The sequence below is a fragment of the Paroedura picta genome, chromosome 1 (genome assembly GCF_049243985.1).
Source record: "Paroedura picta isolate Pp20150507F chromosome 1, Ppicta_v3.0, whole genome shotgun sequence".
In the NCBI taxonomy this organism is placed as follows: domain Eukaryota; kingdom Metazoa; phylum Chordata; class Lepidosauria; order Squamata; family Gekkonidae; genus Paroedura; species Paroedura picta.
The window spans coordinates 169,170,472-169,191,760 of NC_135369.1; the positions used below are offsets into that span (position 1 = coordinate 169,170,472).

The window sequence follows — 21,289 nt, forward strand, 5'->3', positions numbered from 1 at the left end:
TCAAAGCCACAGTTAATACTTCTGCAGAGCTGGACTCATAACGGGGATCTCTCGGCCAAGCACTATCTAGCATCTAGTATGAATGCTATGTCTGGATGACAGCACAGAAGGAAATGGGATGTGTGTTCGGAAGGGGGAAGATAATCACTGGCTGTAAGGGACAGGGAGGTGCCCATAGACAAGAGGAGTTTGGACGGAAACTTCAGCCTCTGTGCACTAAACAGCAAATGCTACATGCATATTTGTAAATCTTTCGTCATACTCAAGAGGACTAGGAAATGGTTTTCCTGGTCTCTGTCTCCAGAGATATTTTGCAAGTTAAGAAAAGTTTGGGGAACTGACCGAAGAATTCCCATCATCCTTTGGTGTAAATAAATAATATCTCCACAGCATAGATACCAAGACGGTCTCTCTAACACCATTTCCCTGAGAAGACTGTACAATGCTAAGCAGTGTTAAACCACTGACCCCGCTGAAGGTAGAAAGGTGTGACGCTGTTTAGGGATGAAAAGGAAGATTTTTCTCTACCTTAAGGAGTTTCAAAGCAGGTAAGAATTCAGTCTAATTCCATTGAAATCAACTCTGAAAGGGATTGTGGGGTAAAGAGTGTGCAGGAACAGGGTTAAACCAGGGTATAGTCTGGATGGGGCTTTTTACCCAGTCCCACACTGACTAAATCCCTGCCGTCTACACTGAATTTGATTTTCACTTTGAATTTGGGCACTTTAAATTTTCCCTCTGCAACATGCATGATTGATCCTGAGTGACCCTGCCTTTCCCCTGTGATATCCAGAAGTGGATATAACCCTCAATATTTGAAAAATCGGCATCAGTAAATGTGCAGTTCTCTGTTTTTTGCAAATTAATTTCCTGCCTTGTGTCTCCAACACTGTAGCAAAGCAGTCTTCCTTGATTGGCCAGGGTGTCAGTTCAAAGACTTCCTGGTTCCCAGTTGCAAGGCTTGTCTTGAAGTGACTGGGCTCCACAAGCCCTAACTTCTCTCAGCAGAGATTGGCCTCTTGGATTGATTCCCCCCTCCTCTGCTGTCTCCAATCCTCTTTCCCCCCCCCTCATTCAAGAAAAGAAAGAAAGGGACACCTGCTGCGGTTGGCTCCCCTCCCTACCCCGAGCTTCCCCAATCAAATGCAGAACACTTTCTGTTTCAATGCGGGGGGAAGGAAAGAGGAAGACTCGAGTTCAAATTGATATGAATTTAGCAGGATCCACCACGGAAAAAACAAAGCAAGTGCAGAATCAGCCCAGGTGGAGTCGGGAGGATGAAACAGGGAATGATGATCTCATCTCTACCTGCATTCATTAAAATGGATTTTATTCAATTTCCCCAAAATCACTTCCCTCAAAGTCGCTTACAGCAAGTTGAGAAGCATATTGCTAAAACCAATTTAAGAAGATTCCTCTCTCTACCACCACCACCACCACCACCACCACCTTGGAGGAGAAGGGGCTGTGGCTCACTGAAAGAGCCTTTGCTTTGGGTGTGGAAGGTCCCAGGTTCAATTCCTGGTCCCACCAGTAAGAAGGATCATCTCTGTTAGTGCTGAGAAGGCCCTCAATCTGAAATTTTGGAAAGCTGCTGCCAGTCACAGCACTGACCCTCCAAAGCAACCCCTTTTTTCAGACTGGGAAAAGGCCAACCCCCAACTGCTATTATTATACACACGAAGTAGAATTAAAAGAAAAAAATGGTACAAAATAAACTGGTGCAAGTGAAGGCTGGAGAACAGTCTTGAACTTGTTGATGAATTCTCATTCAGGCATTTCACCTTGGAGTTTTCCTTTTTGATTCCCTTGCTTTTAGAACTATCGATTGTTGATATGCGTGCCCTCCTTTGTAAGCAGTGCTGCTTTTCAAGCGGATAGTGAGTCAGTTCGTAGACGAATGAGGACGATGACTACCTTGTCCTGTCAGAACTTGCGTGTCCAAAAACGGCTACCACCAATCAAATATCACTGCTGGAGCTTTTCTGTGTTTCAACAGCGACTAGTCATGCAGCCGACGGTGACTCAGTGAGGGATGAGACGCTGGATTTGTACAAGTATGAATCAGCCCCAAGCCGATCATCCTGGGAGATGCTCACAGACAACATAAACGGAAACTGACAACACAGAACAGTGGTCCATCTCGTCCAGCACAGCAACCAGCCAGTTGCAATAATACCGTGGAGGACCAAACGGCATAGATCCCAAGCTGAGAGCTAGTTTGGTGAAGTGGTTGGGAGTGTGGATTGCTAATCTGGCATGCTGAGGTCGATTCTGCACTCCCCCACATGCAGCCAGCTGGGTGGCCTTGGGCTCGCCACAGCACTGATAAAAGTCTTCTGACCGGGCAGTAATATGAGGGCTCCCTCAACCTCACCTCCTTCACAGGGTGTCTGTTGTGGGGAGAGGAATGGGAAGGCGACTGTAAGCCGCTTTGAGACTCCTTCGGGAAGAGTAAAGCGGCATATAAGAACCAACTCTGCCTCTTCCTCTTCTTCTTCTTCAGGGTCTTTGGTGCTGCCCACTCATACATTCAGTGTTTTGCTGCCTCTACATATGGAATGGCTGGTAGCCATGTGCACCTCTCCCCCCTCTACAGCTATCACTCCATCCAGAAGAAGAAGAAGAAGAGTTGGTTCTTATATGCCGCTTTTCCCTACCCGAAGGAGGCTCAAAGCGGCTTACAGTCGCCTTCCCTTTCCTCTTAGACAGGCCTTAGACTGACATGGGGGCATGACACATGGCGCTTGAGGGATGAGGCTACGAACATGCAAAACGTATCATTGCAAAATGTATCATGCCGGGGAACAGAATCCCAAAGTGACAGGCAAAGCTAGTCCAGACCAGTTGCCTTCACGAGCAAGCTTGCCGGGCGGAACATTTCCCATAGAAGGTAGGATTGCAAAGGCTGTGAGGTTTCCGGTTTGGATCGAAGAAGACAAGGAGCAAAGCGTGAACAGTCCTCAGCAGAAAAGGATCAGAGCGGAATAGAGATCGCTCATTTCTGGCCCTTATTTCGAGTCCAATGGCAGCTTTTAGACCAACAAAGATTTATTCAAGGCATGAGCTTTCCTGTGCAGGCTTGAATTTATGACCCTTATTGGGGCAACTGGTCTGCACAAAAGAAAACCAACAAGCATTTGATTGATGTCTGCTATTTTAGAGAACACTAATAGCCAATAGTGTGGAGATGAAAGGATAAAACATCCTTGCCTGTTGTTGTTGTTAGTTGCGAAGACTGCTCCCATGACTCCATCCAGCCACCTCATTCTCTGTCGTCCTCTTCTTCTTTTGCCCTCGATCGCTCCCAGCATTAGGCTCTTCTCCAGGGAGTCCTTCCTTCTCATGAGCTGGCCAAAGTATTTGAGTTTCATCTTCAGGATCTGGCCTTCTAAAGAGCAGTCAGGGCTGATCTCCTCTAGGACTGACCGGTTTGTTCGCCTTGCAGTCCAAGGGACTCATGAGAGTCTTCTCCAGCACCAGAGTTCAAAAGCCTCAATTCTTCGACGCTCAGCCTTCCTTATTGTCTGACTTTCACAGCCATACATTGAAAATGGGAAGACCATAGCCTTGACTAAGCGCACTTTTGTTGGCAGGGTGATGTCTCTGCTTTTTAGAATGCTGTCTAGATTTGCCATAGCTTTCCTCCCCAGGAGCAAACGTTTTTTAATTTCTTTGCTGCAGTCCCCATCTGCAGTGATCCTGGAGTCCAGGAAAATAAAATCTGTCACTGTCTCCATTTCTTCCCCATCTTGCCTGTTACCTCATCCCTAATCAAGTCTAGCCAAAGGAAATCTATTACAACAGTGGTCTCCAACCTGCGGGCCGCGGCCCGGTGCCGGGCCGCAAAGGCCATGGCACCGGGCCGCGGCTCTCTCTCCCCGCCCCGCCCCCGCAGTAAAAAACTTCCCAGGCCGCAAGCTTGCGGCCCAGGAAGCTTCTTACTGCGGGAGGCGGGGAGAGGGAATCAGGGCCGGGCCGCGCCTGTGCGGGCCACGCCCGCTCGGCCCGATCCGCGTGGGCGCGGCCCGATCCGTGGGTGCGGCCCGGGCGCGGCTCGCGGGCGCGGCTCGGGTGCGGCCCGATCCGCGGGCGTGGCGTGGGCGCGGCCCGCGGGTGCGGCGTGGGCGCGGCCCGCGGGTGCGGCCCGATCCGCGGGCGTGGCCCGCGCGGGCGTGGCCCGCACGGGCGCGGTCCGCGGGGGCGCGGCCCAATGCCCTGCCGGTCCCCAGCCTCGGAAAGGTTGGGGACCACTGTATTACAACACACCATTAAGATTCTTTCTGAGAGAAAGGTACAGCTGCATCTTTCTAACTTGTGGTTAGAGATTGGGACAGGATGGAATAGCAAGGGCCTGGCTGCAACTTGACAGCATTTTCCTACATCGCCAGAATGTATGGACCCTACAAATCTGGCCACCATTGAAGAACAGCATTCCTTGTCCTATAAAGTCTTCGACACAGAGAATATGCCCAAGAGGCAGGATCTTCCGGCTGTGAGATTTTACGCTTCTAGCATTGAAGGATCTATCAGATAAATGAACTACCTTCAAGCCCTTCACTTACAGAATCACAGAGTTGGAAGCAGCCACACATGCTATTGTCCAACCCCCTGCTCAATGCAGGATCAGCCTAAAGCATCCAGGATAAGTATCTGGCCAGCCGCTGCTTGAAGACCGCCAGTGAGGGGGAGCTCACCGCTTCCTTAGGCAGCCAATTTCACTGCTGAAATACCCTGTGAATTTTCCCCCTGATATCTAGTTGAGAAGGCAGTTCATGTATCTGATAGATCCTTCAGCACTAGAAGTGTAAAATCTCACAGCCGGAAGACCATCGATCCTGCCTCAAGGGCATATTCTCTGTGTTGAAGACTTTATAGGACAAGGAATGCTGGTCTACATGTAGTTTGAAGCTGGTCCTGTCCTCTGCTGCCAACAGGAACAGCTCCCTCCTCTAAGTGACACCCTTTCAAATACTTCAAGAGAGCCATCATGTCCCCTCTCAACCTCCTCTTCTCCTGGCTGAACATTCCCAGGTCCCTTCCTCACAGGGCTCAGCCCCCAGGCCCTATGACCAGCCTGTCACAAACCACCCTATCTTTAATCCTAGTAGCACTGCCAGTCCTCAGTTACAGGTTCACCAAGCCCCTTACCTGGATGCTGCCTGGCTAAGGCCAACACCTTTCATTTGCCCCTGCTTCACCCTTCATGTTTCTGCTGACAAAATGCTGCCCAGCCCATACACTCAGGAGGCTCAATCCTATGCAGATGTCCTTCCTCATCCCACCCCACTTTCAGCAGCCAAATGACCCTTTGAGAGAGACCACACAGCAAAACAGACCCTGCTTACTGGAATGGATGCGGTCCACAGATGCCAGTGAACAAAAGCTCACCCAACAGCTGACGTTTCCACATGGCCACACAAGGGCCAGCTCGACATTTTAAATCCATAATTCTATGACTACTCTCCTGGATGAAGAATGTCAACAATGGGCAGTCTAGAAGTTCTGCAGTGATACAGATTTTCCCTCCAGGCTATCATTTATCAGTAAGGAAGATGACACATGGATAACACTGGGCGGAGAATTCCTCGTTTAAGAAGAATATCGCAATTCTCGCTCTCCTGGGATGACTTCATGTTTTTGTTTTAGCAGGCCAACATGATTACAGGACACTCCCATGCCAGAGAGGAGTCATCTGCTTATGATTTGTGCTTGAAACAGCAGGAAACCATGAAGGAGGGCAAAGATGTCAGTTTGTGGGAGCACCTTACTTTGACCCCAAGCAATTTGCAACCAAATGTTGCATTTGGGGATCTGCTCACTGACGGACTCAGCAGTTCTATCAGGCTTGCAAATCTCTTTTGAGTCCCAGTGAGAAAGGAAGCCTGCAAAGGAAAATAGACAGCACTGGTTTAACTCAGTCCAACTCTTAGATTACACCCAGTCACAAGAAACTCAAGTCAGTAAGGGTCTATTGCAGGGGTGGTCGAACTGTGGCTCTCCGGATGTCCATGGACTACTATTCCCACGAGCCCCTGCAATCATGTGCTGACAGGGGCTCGTGGGAATTGTAGTCCATGGCCATCTGGAAAGCCAGTTTGGCCACCCCTGACTATTGAATTGGTTGCAAAATACACAGTACCTTCATGTGAAGTTAACATGCGTCCCTCAAGATCGCACCCTTCCCTAGCCAAAGTGGCTAGGAAAAGTCCAGTTTTCTGGGGAAGCAATTCTCTGTAACAACCTTTTCCTCAATTTTTTTTTACTGTTGAGAAGGCCCTTAAACATTCTTCAGGGCTTGAGAAACCCCAGAAATGATGCAATCATGCAGGACGTGGTTGGGAGACATAGGGCCACCTGGGGGCCTTCTCCTTCCCACCTCCTCTAGGCCAATCATTGGCCATTTGGGGTGTGTGTGTTGAGATGACCATATACGGTCATATCACCCAATATATGTTTAACAAATTAAAAAATATATTAAAAATTAACACCCACCTATTCAGGAAACCCTTCCAGGGATATTAAGAAACCCCAGGGTTTCATGAAACCCTGGTTGAGAAAGCCTGCTCTATAATGTGACCCACATAACCAGCACACAACTCGATTAAAAGGAGAAAACACCCCTTTCCCAGTAGCTGGATATTCAATTAGGCACAGGATTAGATCCCTTATTTCCTCAAAGGAAGCCAAAGGAACAAGAGACCTTTGAATTCCCATAAACAAACAAGGGGTGCGGCCCTGAGAGCACAACCCATGCCTGAACATTATCCAGACAAGAAAGGGCGGAGAGACTCATTGGAAAGCCTGCAGAACGCTGCGAGTGGGGAAAAAATCTCGCTGCCTTACCTGACAAGGAAATGTAGGTGGCCTCCAGTTGCTCAATGGGATAAAACCACATCGCAGAGACCAATTAGGGAACAAGAAAGGCACAAATTGGCAGCTTAAACCTCCTTGCACTTCAAGGAAGAGAACTGAGAAGGGATGAGGAAAAATAGCTCATTATGGGAGATGCTTCAAAATCTGAGTATTCACTGGAAGAACCTGCGTCTGGATCCAAAGAATGAGCACTCCTTCACCCACCATGGAGCCACTTCTTGAACAGCACCTCTGCACAGCTCCCCCACCTGTTCTTTCAAAAGCCCTGTGATTTGGTCTCAAAGGGTCTGTCACTCCACACTGAAAGTTCTGCTGAGCATGCTCAAGCCCTTGGGGTCATGGCTCCGATCCGAATATTTTCAAGAATCAGTCGAGACACGTACTGTATCAGGACATTTTCCCACCAGCCCTAAGTGTGCAATGACCTACTACATGGTTATTTCCTGCACTGCCAGGCTCACACAGGCTTGCGCCTGTAAATCTGACACAGAACCAATTTATCTGCATATTCCTCTTAAGGTTGAGGTTGTAATTTTACTTCGTGGTCATGGATCAGGTGGCGTTCTAGGAGAGAAAGGTACATGTCTGTGGTTTTGCTGGGTTATCACATCTTCCAGTAAGCTTAGCATCCATAGTACACTGCAAGGTAGTATTTGACTTAACTGAAAGCGGAGATTGCTCACAACAGATAAGCAACACAGCCACGCTGGAGAGGGAAAAAGAGGACAAACAAGTTTCTAAAACCAGAAGTGTGTGCATTCTTTCACGCTTACCTAGAGAGATTCCTGCACTCTGCATTTCTCGTTTGCCTTCTGCCCTTTTTTTACAGATGGAAAACAGAATGGCAGCCATTATCAAAGCAAAAGCCCATGTATATTTAGAACTAAGATTCTGTAGCTAATTTTCTTTATGAAGCGTTATATTTAGGTTTTTTGATGCAGCACTGTCCCCTGTGAGCGGCAAGCACAAGAAATGGAGCTAGGTTTTGGGAAATATATTGGGCTATCTCAGTCTAAACTCGTTTTGAAAGCATACACTAATTACACAGACACGCGGTTAGACAGAAGCCACTTTTACAGTGCCAATTTAGCTAAATCGGTTGAACTCAAACCATAGGGAGGGAAAGGCCAAAACGTTCAGTATAAAACTTGGGAGAAACCAGAAGTCTCCCCAATTACTGAATCCAGAGGAAATTTAATCTGAAGTATTAACTTTTGGATCGGCGTAGCTAAGTGTTGCCAAAGGAAGGTGACTAGCAATGCTAGCCAAGAGTGTAACACGACCATTTCCGGTAGGAATTAAAACATAAGACCAAGCAGGTTGCATAAAGTTATTCACACAGTTTTCATTTTGTTGTTTTCTTTACAGCATATTACAAGTGAACATTACATTATTTAATATTAAGAGCAGCCTAGAGGCAGAGCAGACCTAAACAGACTAGTCAAAGGGTTCCATAACCTAATCGACATCAGAGGAAAAGACCGAAGGAACAAAACAAGCATAGTGGTTCTTAAAACCAAAGGTATTACCTATATATACTTCTGCTTTCCACACAACCACGGTGCAAATATATATATATGTTTAATAAAATGGATTAGGAAAACCACCAATCAAGTAACAGAAGAGAGCATAAACATCCCACAGCCAGCCAATGGGCTTTCAACAGACAAATGCATCAAATAATACGGAATTGTCTTAAGGCTGTAAGGATCGTTTTATATGTGATAGAACGCAATGACCATCCTTTCCCCGGTCCCAATGAAGTCCTCAGTTGAGAGGGTAAGACAGAGATTTGATGAAAACCCAAGGGCAGATTTTTAGGTTTCTATTTCTACTGGAGAAAAAACAGATTTATGTAAATACTGTCGTTAATTTGGGATCGCAAAAGGGTATATAGAAGAAAAAGGAGGAAGCTATGGAATAAATTCAAGTGGGGCGGGCATTTAAAGTCCAAGCATTACGGGAGCCAGTGTCGAGCCACACCACATCAATCAAGAGATGCAGTGATTTGTAGGGCGGTGTGATAAAGAGCACTGTATATATGAGGTGTGTCACTCTCTGTCCTTCCCACAAAAAGCCGCCTGATGATCTAGCCCAATCACTACCTGCAGCCACCGCGACAAAGCGCCTCTCTTAACACCCTCCCAAACGAAGAAGGGTTTAACACGAAATACGGACTTGAACAAAATACAAAAAAAAAAAAAACGAAAACATTTTATCTTTCAGAAACTGAATATACAAAGCAAGGTTCTTTCCAAAATATTTTCATAGGCAAAGGATTAAAAAGGATTTTAATTATACACATATGGTCAACAATTCTGCCTTAAAAAGGAAAGTGGGAAATGTACATAAGGCCGCTTGTAAATGTACATCTTTTATCTTACGGTTACAGTGTCCTGTTCAGAGAAAAATTGACAGTTATCATACAGGTTTGCTTTAGGATGAAGCGAGCTGTTCAAAAATACAGTACTCTTCTGTACAAAAACAAATCGTGCCACATTGAAGATGGAAGAAGCACTGGTCTGGCGTGGTCAGCATTTCAGTCCATTCATTTGTGTTTATTCTCATATTTAAGCTGAATAATTTCCCAAAATGTCCATATTAACAGAATAGTTAGGTTATAAACAAACAAACAAAAAAGTTTCTCACAATAGATAAAAGAAAGCTGGTTCATATTTTTTTTTGGAAACCATATAAAGATAGAATTTTTTTTTAAAAACCAGTCTTGATTTTGCTGAAATAAATTTACATTATACAACACCATGTCAGGGCAGTAAGGGACAGGGTATGAATATACACTAAAATGCAAATCTTCTTCCCAAAAGGGGTAAAACAAATTACATTTACAGCATGAAGGTTTACAAATGTACATCTGTACAACCAAAGGGGTAAGCATCACTACTCAGTTAGCAAAGCTCGTAAAACATTGAAAACGAAAAGTTGTTTACAAACGGTAAACTTACATCTATATTAACTATACTTATACAATGCTTATATTTATAAGGAAGCAAAAAAGCTATCTGAATATTTAATCATGCTTTAGGATGTTGAGCTAGCAAGCCTCCGGTGGCCCCAAATCCCTCTCCCATTCAACACCCGTGGCTTGTTCCGATCCTGAACACAAAACGTCCGCTCAACATTTTCAAATCCTGTCTTAGTTATATATGCAACGCAACACACAGGCTTCTCTTCTGCTGGCGGTCTGCCTGTCGATTCAATACCAGTTTACGTATTCCCCCACAGACGGTACACTGCTGTACAGAAGTACCACCTTGATTCCCGCCCCCTTCACATCAATTAAATATTTACGTATATACACATCTTTTTATACACTGCTAGAGGGGGGAAAAAAGGGCACTGTGATTTTAAAAAGGTAGAAACTACTCCTTAATGTTCACATTTTATCATTCTTATATTGGTATCTTCAGTGCCCTGATTGCTATTTGGATTACGAATTGTGAACCACCAAAATACAGAACTTAACATTCTGGAACATGTTAAATAATAATATAATTACATAATTGCTCTATTTTCAAACTGTTATAAAAAAGGTTTCACACCAAGGGGGGGGGAAATGAAAACTAATTCTATATACAACTATATAAACATGTTGTGCTGTGGTTTTGGGTAGACCTATCAGATTGTTAGCCAGTATATTAAAAGAATACTGTACTTTTTTTTTCCCTTTAAAAACTATTTTATTCAGTGACTTTACAAGGTAAAAATTTACAAAATGTGAGAGCTATTCTGATAGGTACATCATTTACAGGCATTCTGTGCTTTGTGAGCCATGCAATCTGATAGGCCTTCTGATACGAAATGGCAATATGTTTGCAATTCATTCCCCAAAAATATACACACGAATCAATTTTTTTACAAATGGATGAAAAGTCAATAAATAGATTTGTTTTTGTTTTCTTTAAAAAAAAAAACCACAACGTTTTCAGTTAAGTTGTGTGTTTTGATCATTCACAATAAAATCTAGCTTCCAGATTGCTCCTTGAATTTGTCCTTAAAGCATCCCGTTCGGTGGCCCCCCAACCGGCCCTAGATCAGCAGTGTTCTTCAGGTAGTACTTCTCCAGCTTGGCAAGGATGTGTTTGCCGTAGGTATATTTGCGCAGGGTGGTAATATGAGGTCGAATCTGTAAGACCGAAAAAAAAAATCTACATTTCACTGACATATTCCAGCTGTTAAAACAGAATGCCTTAAGATGTATTATTTAGGAACTCTCTGCTAGTTGACCATCAATATTTATGAACGCGTAGCAATGGGCTAGAACTTCCGACGCCTCAAGTGACAAGTAATATTCAAGGTGACCGGCTGAAGGACAGGTTCAAGCAAAAAAAAAAATTTTGGTTGACAGTAAGAACAGTTTATACAGGCAATTTAGCTAAATGCTTTGCCTCTATTCTGGGGCACTACAGTACCCGTGAAAACCTGGTCAGCTGTCTAAAACAAATAAAAACAAAGTATTATGCTACTGAGGTAGCAAACAGCCTGGATTTGCTTGTAAAGAATACTTTACATCAATTCACCTCTTACTATCCCTTTAAGGAAGGAAATTGTTGTATAATATCCCCACCCCACCCCCCGGGCAGAAAAAGCTCCTTGCTAAAGGCTGAATGGCTTTTCTCCTTCAACAGAATTTATGTTGTAAAGCTACTCTTCCCGAGCAATTTGGGAAGGAAGGAGCAGACAAGACTGACTGCATGACACAGAAGAAGCAAACCCAATAATCCAAGAGCTCCCCTCCCTCACAGCCGCACAGGCAGTCACGGTTTCAAGACTCTCCAGGTCTTAGGAACAGCTTGGTGAGAACTCGCTTGCAGGAAAAGTGAATTTTGCTCAATTGCTCCCTCCTGCACTGTACCCCAGGCGACTGCCGATGTTTTACTGAAATGCAAGAGCCCCTTTTGGGGGCATAGTATAGGAGCTGCAGCAAGGAAGGTGAAGGATTATTTCATAAACGGATTTATTTACCGTCCTCCAGAGATAACTCATTTTTTTAAGCTATACAGGTGTCTTTCATGTCACATAAGAATTATTTTAGGTTCTAAGCCTAATAAAGAAAGGTTACTGTCCATTAAGAGTAGAAATGATGTTGATGGAGTCTGAACAACAAACATGAAGCCAAGTGTGATTATGGCTGATTCTACTGGTAGCCTTAGATCTTCCTCCTACTTGTGTCTTTTACTGCAGAGCACCATCTTCCAGCGCTAGTCACTTACCAGTCATGCAAAGTAAGGCATTAGAAAGCTCCTTGTTGTACAAAAACGTGCTCCACAAGAAAGGGCAGCACTGTGCAAGCAGGAAGCAAGATCCAAGGCCTAGCAAACCGCTTTCAAATACTTTCAAAGGCAAAAATTAAGAACAGTAGGATGATTATGCCGAAAAGATATAAAGAGTGGTGAAGATGGATCAAGGATGAGAAGTGAAAAACAATTTAAATTCCGTGAGTGCTACTGTTATCCAACTTTAATTACTAACAGACTGGAACACAATAATTCCTACAATGTTCGCATGACCTTGACCAGGGCCAAGGCTTTTTTATTTATTTATTTATTTATTTTTGTCCTGGCCGCTGCCTGGTAAAAGAGCTCCCGGAAGATTTGAGTGCCCGGATAGAACAAACGTGGTTCTGCAGGGCCTCTTCCTCCAGGCATTTGGTTGAGGCCAGACAGAAGATTTTAACCTGTCCTCTGATGTATCCAAGGTAATATCCTCTCTGGATATGTGGCAGTCAGGCTGGGGGTGGGGTGAGGATTGGCATGGGGATGTGTATTTGTGTGTGTGTGTTAATGAACATTTTATTGTTATTTTCCTCTGCTCTGGTTCGGCCTCACTTGGAGTACTGTGCTCAGATTTGGGCACCCCAGTTGAAGAGGGATGTAGACAAACTGGAGCGTGTCCAGAGGGGGGCAACAAAGATGGTGAGGGGTTTGGAGACCAAGACATATGAAGAAAGGTTGGGGGAGCTTGGTCTGTTTAGCCTAGAGAGGAGACGACTGAGAGGGGAACTGATAACCATCCTCAAGTATTTAAAAGGGTGCCAAATGGAGGATGGAGCAGAGTTGTTCTCTCTTGCCCTGGAGGGACGGACTAGATCCAATGGGATGAAATTAATCCAGAGGAAATTTCGTCTAAACATCCGGAAGAAGTTCCTGAAAGTTAGAGCGGTTTCTCAGTGGAACAGGCTTCCTTGGGAGGTGGTGGGTTCTCCATCTTTGGAAATTTTAGCTATCTGATGGAGAGGCTAATTCTGTCAAGGTTCAAGTGGGTGGCAGGTTACAGCGGATGTGAGATAGGGGTTGTGAGTGTCCTGCATATTGCGGAGGGTTGTACTAGATGACTCAGGAGGTCCCTTTCAACTCTATTATTCTATGATTCTATATTGCAAACCACGAGCTGGCAGGCCAAGAGCGGTGGCCTAGAAATGGAACAAATAAAAATAAATAAACGGATGAGGGTTTGTAGTGCTACAAAAAAATCTGTTAGTTGTTAAGGGGCTATAGGGCACTTTTTTGCCTGAGTGCAAAAGACGACAAGCTCTCCCAACCTCTGAAGCAGAAGCGTCCAGTTACCTTGTGCATTATAATCTTACGCTGAGCAGGTTCAGCCATATCAATCATCTTCTGAACAACGTAGTTTGCATATTGGTCCTTCATCATGGTGTATAAGGCACTGTGAGGACCATCATTCTGGCAACACACCTCATCAATAAGCAAAGCTCTTTCTGCACGAGACGCGTGAGTGACACATTTCTCCACCACATTACTACAAAACAAAGACAGCAAGATTTGTCATTAACGGGGGAGGGGGGGAAGAATTCGATCTATTTTATTTTAACTCCCAAGTATTTCACTCCAATTTAACTCAAAGACATTTGAAATGAACAATACGAGCAGTATTTTAACTCCCGTAATGTCCATTACGCCGTGCTAATCTCAGTTCTATTGGGCAAACGCTGGCAGGGGCTCATGGGAATTGTAGTCCATGGACGTTTGGAGGACCACAGGTTGACTACCCCTGCTATTGGGTCTTCGCAGCATGGACACCACTGAAGTTGAGTTCCACCTTTGCAGCCCAACAGAAGACTTGAACTGCAGGCATCCATTCTAATGTTAACTGTGGAAAGGTGATACTGGTGTTGACTGTTCTCCTGGTCCTAGGATTTCCAAGCTACACAGGTGTCCTGTTTGCATGGGCACTCACTGAGAAGGGAGGGGGAACGGCCCCGCCTCCACACAATCACTGAGCGGTCTGCACGGGGAAACCACATGCAAGGAACGCCCACGCACACACCCCTCTTCCTGTGTTCAGCAGCATTTCAAATCCAATGCTGCTGATCACAGGAAGGAGAGGTGCACATGGGCACTTCCTCTATGCATTTGCCCCATAAAGACCACTTGATCACGTGGGGGCAGAGGGAGTGGCCAGCATGCCTGTGCCTGCCCATGTGACCGGGGTTTCTGCATCGGGTTAGAGCAGCATAGCAAAGGACGACACCACAAAGCGACTCCCGTACCACAAAGGTAATATAAAGAGAGCTCACTTCAACTTGATAAGTATGTAATGGCCAACCTAGATGTCGTGGCAAATCTGCGTTTAAACAAGCATCTATCCAAACTGGATAGCCCAAAAAGTATTTGATATGTTTTAAGACATGATAGCCCTCTTTAAGTATCTGAAAGGTTGTCACTTAGAGGAGGGCAGGATGCTGTTTCTGCTGGCTGCAGAGGAGAGGACACGCAGTAATGGGTTTAACTACAAGTACAACGATATAGGCTAGATATCAGGAAAAAAATTCACAGTCAGAGTAGTTCAGCAGTGGAATAGGCTGCCTAAGGAGGTGGTGAGCTCCCCCTCACTGGCAGTCTTCAAGCAAAGGCTGGATACATACTTTTCTTGGATGCTTTAGGATGCTTAGGGCTGATCCTGCGTTGAGCAGGGGGTTGGACTAGATGGCCTGTGTGGCCCCTTCCAACTCTATGATTCTAACTCTGCAAAATGCAGGGAGCTTACAGAATGTCCTCCTTGGCTGTGGTGTGCCCCTCTGCAGCCCTTCTTCCTGGGCACTTTTCCCTGAGGCAACATGCTTCAAGAATCAGAGCTCAGTGGCAAAGTTTTTCAGGGGGAAGAGACTGTAATGCGGGAGAGTTCTGCACTTACTCATCCCAGAGGATCCTTTTGCTATTAGTCGTCAACCCCTGCATTGAAGGCAGGATATAATATTTCGTTGTTATTTAAAACCATTTATTCCAGTATGTATTTCTTTTCAGGGCTGCCAAGTGAGTCCCCTGGAAGTCAGGTCCTCTTCCAGGCACTGAAGCGTTAGGTGGCAGCACAAGACTTCTAGTTACTTTGCGCTTCGAGCTCGAAGTTTCATCTGGAACCTGCCACCATCTACTATGAGGGCAGGAGAAAAGGAGGAAGCCGGAAGGGTCTCCTTGTGCCGTCCCAACCAAACAGCAAGAATCGTTCAATGCCTAACATAAAGAAACTTTTTAAGGTCCTGTAATTGGAGCAAAGTAACTGCAAAGTCTAAGAGCCTCTTGTGGCGCAGAGTGGTAAGGCAACAGACATGCAGTCTGAATCTCTGCCCATGAAGCTGGGAGTTCAATCCCTGCAGCCGGCTCAAGGTTGACTCAGCCTTCTATCCTTTAGAGGTCGGTAAAATGAGTACCCAGCTTGCTGGGGGGTAAACGGTAATGACTGGGGAAGGCACTGGCAAACCACCCCGTTCTGAGTCTGCCATGAAAATGCTAAAGGGCGTCACCCCAAGGGTCAGACATGACCCGGTGCTTGCACAGGGGATACCTTTACCTTTAACTGCAAAGACTGCTTGTAGAATAGATCTTTGCCACTTACTGTGCTCCAGCAAACCCATTATGAACAACTGCAGGGCCCTGGGTAAGAACGGGGCTGCAAGGCTACTGAAGGAAAGTGGAGGACCTGTTTATAAAATGCAGCCTATGAGCCATACCAGAGATCAGTCATACCTGGCAAATTTATGCTGACTTAGAGTTAGAACTTTTCCTCTGATTTCAGAAACAATTTTACTTTTGTCTTCTGGGCGCCCATGTTCCAGCACATGTTGGATAACATAATTCCCGTATTGATCCTGAAAGTAACACAATTTTAAGTTAGCTTTTGCTACGCTTGCTTATTTACAGTGCTGAAGCGGCACGGCGACACGCCTAGGCTGCTGACCGGGTAGCTGGGAGACCCCTGGTTCAAATCGCTACTGGGCCGTGAAGTTTGCTGGATGACCCTGGAACAGTAACCAACTCTCACCCTGAGCTATTTGCTGTTAGGGTAAATAGGAGGAGAGAACTATGTATGCCACTCTGAGAATGCATCGATGGATACAAATATATATATAAAATGTATGCAGTTTTGGAGATAAGGGTGTCATATGGGCAAAACAATGTCTCAGATAAATACAGAGCCAAAACCGGATTTTTTAAACGTGCATCTAATAGTCCAGCTGTCTTTTGGTCACATTTATAAGAAATATTTTGCAATTTTAAATTTATTTTACAGTCCCTGCCCATCTACACCAACCTGCACAAGCTGTTCTGTATGCTGATGCAGTTCTTCTAAAATGGGCAAAGTCTGCTCAGCAGTGCAATGCTCCAGAATGCGCTGAATTACTCTGCAGCCATAAGGATGCGTTGAAAGCACAAACACCTGGAAACAACAAGATTATAGTTATTTGCTGCTATAGATCTGTCCTGTTCCATAGGAAATGAAGACTAGAGCTCTAGTCCTCGAAAAAGTAAAATACAAGATTTAACAAAGGTCTTTTTGGGTGGGGGAGGGTTTCTGGCTTTCAGTTTTGGAATTCATTGCGTAACATTTAACACAGGAACCCATATTTCCCCTGTGCTGAGACAAATTATATCTGGATCTCACCTATCTCACTGTGAGAAGGTGCTCTAGTTCAGTGGTCCCCAACCTTTCTGAGGCTGGGGATCGGCAGGGCATCGGGCCGCGCCTGCGATGCGCAGCCCGGCCCTGATTCCCTCTCCCCACCCTCCCGCAGTAAGAAGCTTCCTGGGCTGCAAGCTTGCGGCCTGGGAAGTTTTTTACTGCGGGGGTGGGGCGGGCGGAGAGAGGGAGCCGCGGCCCGGCGCCATGGCCTTCGCGGCCCGCAGGTTGGGGACCACTGCTCTAGTTCACATTTTTATAAAACTCATCTCCCAACTAATTAATACACACACACACACACAGCCTTCCCCGAAGGCTCAGGGCTGTTCACATAAAACAGAAACAATACAGATAACTTAGGGGTAGTCAAACTGCGGCCCTCCAGATGTCCGTGGACTACAATTCCCAGGAGCCCCTACCAGCATTCGCATTCGCTGGCAGGGTCTCCTGGGAATTGTAGTCCACAGACATCTGGAGGGCCGCATTTTGACTACCCTTGACTTAGATTAACTATAATGAATGAAGTGAAACAACAAGCAACATGGAATAGTAGAAAAATGTGAGAAATTAATTAACTCATACTGCTATAGAGCAGTGAAACAAAATCAACGGCCTTCATGACACAGGCACATCCCTCTAAATGCTTGTTCGGGAACTGCTGCTGAGCATATGGGAAAGCATTCCACAGAACTGCCAAAGAACTCATTTCGCACACGTAGGAGTAGCCCAAGGTAAGTGAGGCAGTATCTCAGACAGGGAAAGGCCTCGATAGAGAACCAATCTGCCATAGCCCAATGTTTATTAGAGTGGAGATTCCAAATACTGACTACATACGGATCACTTGAAAAGAAAAAAAAAAGCAAGCTGTTTTCATACACTGAGTGGTGGTGCACGAAGTAGGGGTCCTCAAGCTTTTCTGGCAGAGAAGAACACACTGTAACGCTTTGGACAGAAACATCGTATATGTAGATTGTCTACAAAGTGGCAGAGTGTAGCCTGATGGCGGTGTCATTAAGACCCAGTGGCTACAGGAGACAGACTATTTCTCAGATCCTCATCCCTGCTAGAGAACTCATAGCCAAGTGTTAGCTGCGTCTCCTGGACTACATAACCCTCTATCATACACCAGCTGATGTTATGAGGTTGATGATCAACTTCTGAATGCAGGCAGCCATTTTCTGAGCATAAGGCAATGTGCACCACAGACACCTTTCTTGGCCTAGCTAGAGGGGTCCTTCCTATTTCCCCAAAGACTTCCCTCAGGCAGGGAAAAGAAATGAAATATGGAAGATGGCTCCAGGTTTTCTGGCCTGTTAGTGCAAGTATTCAGTATATGCAATCATTTCGACTGAGTCTACGCACCATGAAACACTGAAGATGACAAAATTCTTAGCATTTCTCTATTAAAATATTTTCCTTTGATTTTTTAAAAATAAAAACCATTCAGACCCTTCTGAGGCAATAAAGGACTGCATAATTGTTCTATTAGTGGGATGGGAGGAAGAGGCAAGAGATAGGAAATTAGCTCCTATGTAAATTTGGTTACCTTAGGTTTTATTAAGGTATTTATTTAAGTCTCTACAGCCTGGCTCTGCTGTTTGACGGCTCTCTAGTCAAGTATGCACCTCAGTTAACAGAATGGTGAGGCACCCATTTCAGACTAATTAATACAAAGGGAAATTTTCTAGACAGAATAAAATGACCCGTCTCATTTCCCTCAAATTATGTTTCCTAATGCTGAAATCCACCTTTCTCTACCTTCGTCCCCAACTGCTTCACAAAAGAAACAAAATGATGACTAGATCTGCATGAAAGCAAAAATTATATAACCAGAATCTAACAATATTCTATGTTAGCACTTGTAACCCTTTTGGGCAATATCAGCTACAGCATGCAATTATGGAAAAAGCAATCACCGTTCATGCAGTGAAAGTGATTGGAAAACTAATTTACCTGTCCTTTGAAAGCATCAATAATAAATTGGAGTGACTGTGGTTGGACACATTCGATACACTTCTGTACCACATGGTTTCCATTTTGATCCTTCACACATTTCAGGACATGACCATCCAGTTCTTTCACCATTTCATTCTACAAACGGAAGAAAAACATTAGCAAATTTGACGTGCTTCTCCCGGAACCGTGCTCTTAAAAATTATTCTCCTCTAACCTTAACAATTTCAATTTTAAAAAATACACAGTTCCACGGTGAGCATGTTTCACAACAACGCAAAGAAAAATAATCTTTTATAGAATACAAAAATATTGTTCTAACTTACAATTACCTGCTGGTCAGGTGAGATAGACTCTAGTGCTTTCTGAATGACACGACAACCATACATTTGGAGCGCTAACGGGAGAACGTGTCCGCGGATGCGAGTTGCGAGTGCCAGCTTCTGGTCGATGCTTCCAAACTATAAGAAAAATGAAGGCACTATTAAGAGAAGCAAGAAAAGCAGGAGATAACTAAGAAAGAAGAGGGACAGCTGTGCAGTTGCGTTTTACAACCTCAAAAATACAGCCGTGGAAATACACATCTCAAAACAAAAGTACTATGGATCTCAAAACATTAACTGGCCCACCGAATAGTCCCAATCGTCCCACCACCAAGTTGAATTGGAAATGAGCCACAACAACTCAAAAGGAAAATAAAGTGAAGCTCCCTATTCTTCTACGCCATGTAAAGATGCAATGATTTCAGAACAGCTAGGCGGTATTGGTATGCATTTGTCTACATAAGTAAGTTCTCAGGTCATAGGAACATAGATACATAGAATCATAGAGTTGGAAGGGGCCATACAGGCCATCTAGTCCAACCCCCTGTTCTACGCAGGATCAGCCCTAAGCATCCTAAAGCATCCAAGAAAAGTGTGTATCCAACCTTTGCTTGAAGACTGCCAGTGAGGGGGAGCTCACCACCTCCTTAGGCAGCCTATTCCACTGCTGAACTACTCTGACGGTGAAATTTCCCCCCTGATATCTAGCCTATATCATTGTACTTGAAGTTTAAACCCATTACTGTGTGTCCTCTCCTCTGCAGCCAACAGAAACAGCATCCTGCCCTCCTCCAAATGACAACCTTTCAAATACTTAAAGAGGGCTATCATGTCCCCTCTCAACCTCCTTTTCTCCAATCCACATACTTCAAGTTGTACTTGGGAAACTGTTCTTCCCCCAAGTTCCTATCATGTACATTGTCCTTCAGGACTCTAAGTGCGGAAAGAAAGGACAGACTGAATGTGACCTCACAACAGAGAAACTGAGGCAACGGCATATTTCCATTCAGCTGCTCCCTTCTATCCAGAGAGCAAAGTACACAAGGCCTTCCAGACTTACTCCCAGCCCCTCTGAAAGACCAAAAAGGCTGATTCTTCAGATGCCTAACTGACTTGCTCTCTGAAAGCAAGCAATATACCTACCTTAGTAGCAGTCTTACAAATAAGCAGACATTGCTTACTGATAGTTTTGTCCAGTTTTTAAAATACTGTTTGGAAATTACTTCCTACAGAGAAATCCTCAATTTAACTGATAGTGCTTTCATTTAAAAGAATTATTTTAACTGCATGAATTTTAACCAATTTGAAATGTGACTGTGTGCGAGCACTATTTTTAGGGAAAAGTTTAAGATTTAATTCTCAAATCAATTAAGCCAATGACATTTAAATCTATCTCACAGAATCATAGAATCATAGAGTTGGAAGGGATCTCATGGATCATCTAGTCCAACCCTCTGCACTATGCAGGACACTCACATCCCTATTGCTCATCTGTGCAACTTTCTGCAAAATTTACAGCAGAGACTGCTGTACATTTACAACATGATCTATTTGCAGGAACCACCTTCCGTTTGGAGGAATTTTTAAATACAGCAGCCCTCTTTTTGTGCACACCCACCTCAAAGAACTTCTGTATGACATAATTTCCAAAGACATCAGTCATCAGCTGATATGCTGCTTGCAGAATCTCACTGAATACCATTTGGCGCTCTGCTGGAGTAGCTCTTTCTAGCTTCTGCTGGATAAACCTGTGAAACACCAAAAATGCACATGCTACTATAAATTAGAGTACTGTAAACGTCTCTAAAGGTCACAAGAAGAGCTAAAACAAAAGCTGAGGACCATACAGAAGCTAGCGTTTATTTTTAATGAGGGAACCGGACATTTTTAATTTAATAGTTTTTTTCATGAGCACATCCTATTATTTGGTTCACATCCTTTTGCTCTTCAAAGGGAATCACTCCCCCCCCCTCTTCCTTCCCTCTCCCCCCTCCATGGTACAAACCACAAAGGTAGTCTGCTTAAAAGAAAAGTGATGGAAAATGTTGGACAACTACTTTCACACTTGTAAAAGCAAAGGAAAGCTTTGAGTGAACTATAAAGCTATGTATGACTTCCACTAAGTTTTCCTTTATTGATCAGAACGCTTATTTTTCCTAACAATAATTTTTAGTTCATGCAGAAATGACATTAAGGTCATCGAT

At 44.6% G+C, this 21,289-nt stretch overlaps 1 protein-coding gene across 13 annotated transcripts in view; it reads right to left on the minus strand.

The window, feature by feature from the left end:
• Window positions 1-9,138: 9,138 nt before the first annotated feature.
• PUM2 (pumilio RNA binding family member 2) overlaps window positions 9,139-21,289 on the minus strand; it is a 78,260-nt gene continuing 66,109 nt past the window's right edge. For 9 of the 13 annotated variants that reach the window (XM_077311550.1, XM_077311560.1, XM_077311541.1 and 6 more), the window contains 7 exons: window positions 20,704-20,833; window positions 19,089-19,223; window positions 18,763-18,900; window positions 16,444-16,569; window positions 15,879-16,000; window positions 13,461-13,653; window positions 9,139-11,020 (listed from right to left, as the gene is read on the minus strand). In XM_077311550.1, the coding sequence (XP_077167665.1) occupies window positions 10,889-11,020; window positions 13,461-13,653; window positions 15,879-16,000; window positions 16,444-16,569; window positions 18,763-18,900; window positions 19,089-19,223; window positions 20,704-20,833 (976 nt within the window). In that variant the 3' untranslated portion in view covers window positions 9,139-10,888. The remainder of the gene's footprint in view (window positions 11,021-13,460; window positions 13,654-15,878; window positions 16,001-16,443; window positions 16,570-18,762; window positions 18,901-19,088; window positions 19,224-20,703; window positions 20,834-21,289) is intronic. The other 4 variants (XM_077311604.1, XM_077311584.1, XM_077311528.1 and 1 more) reach the window with 1 other exon arrangement.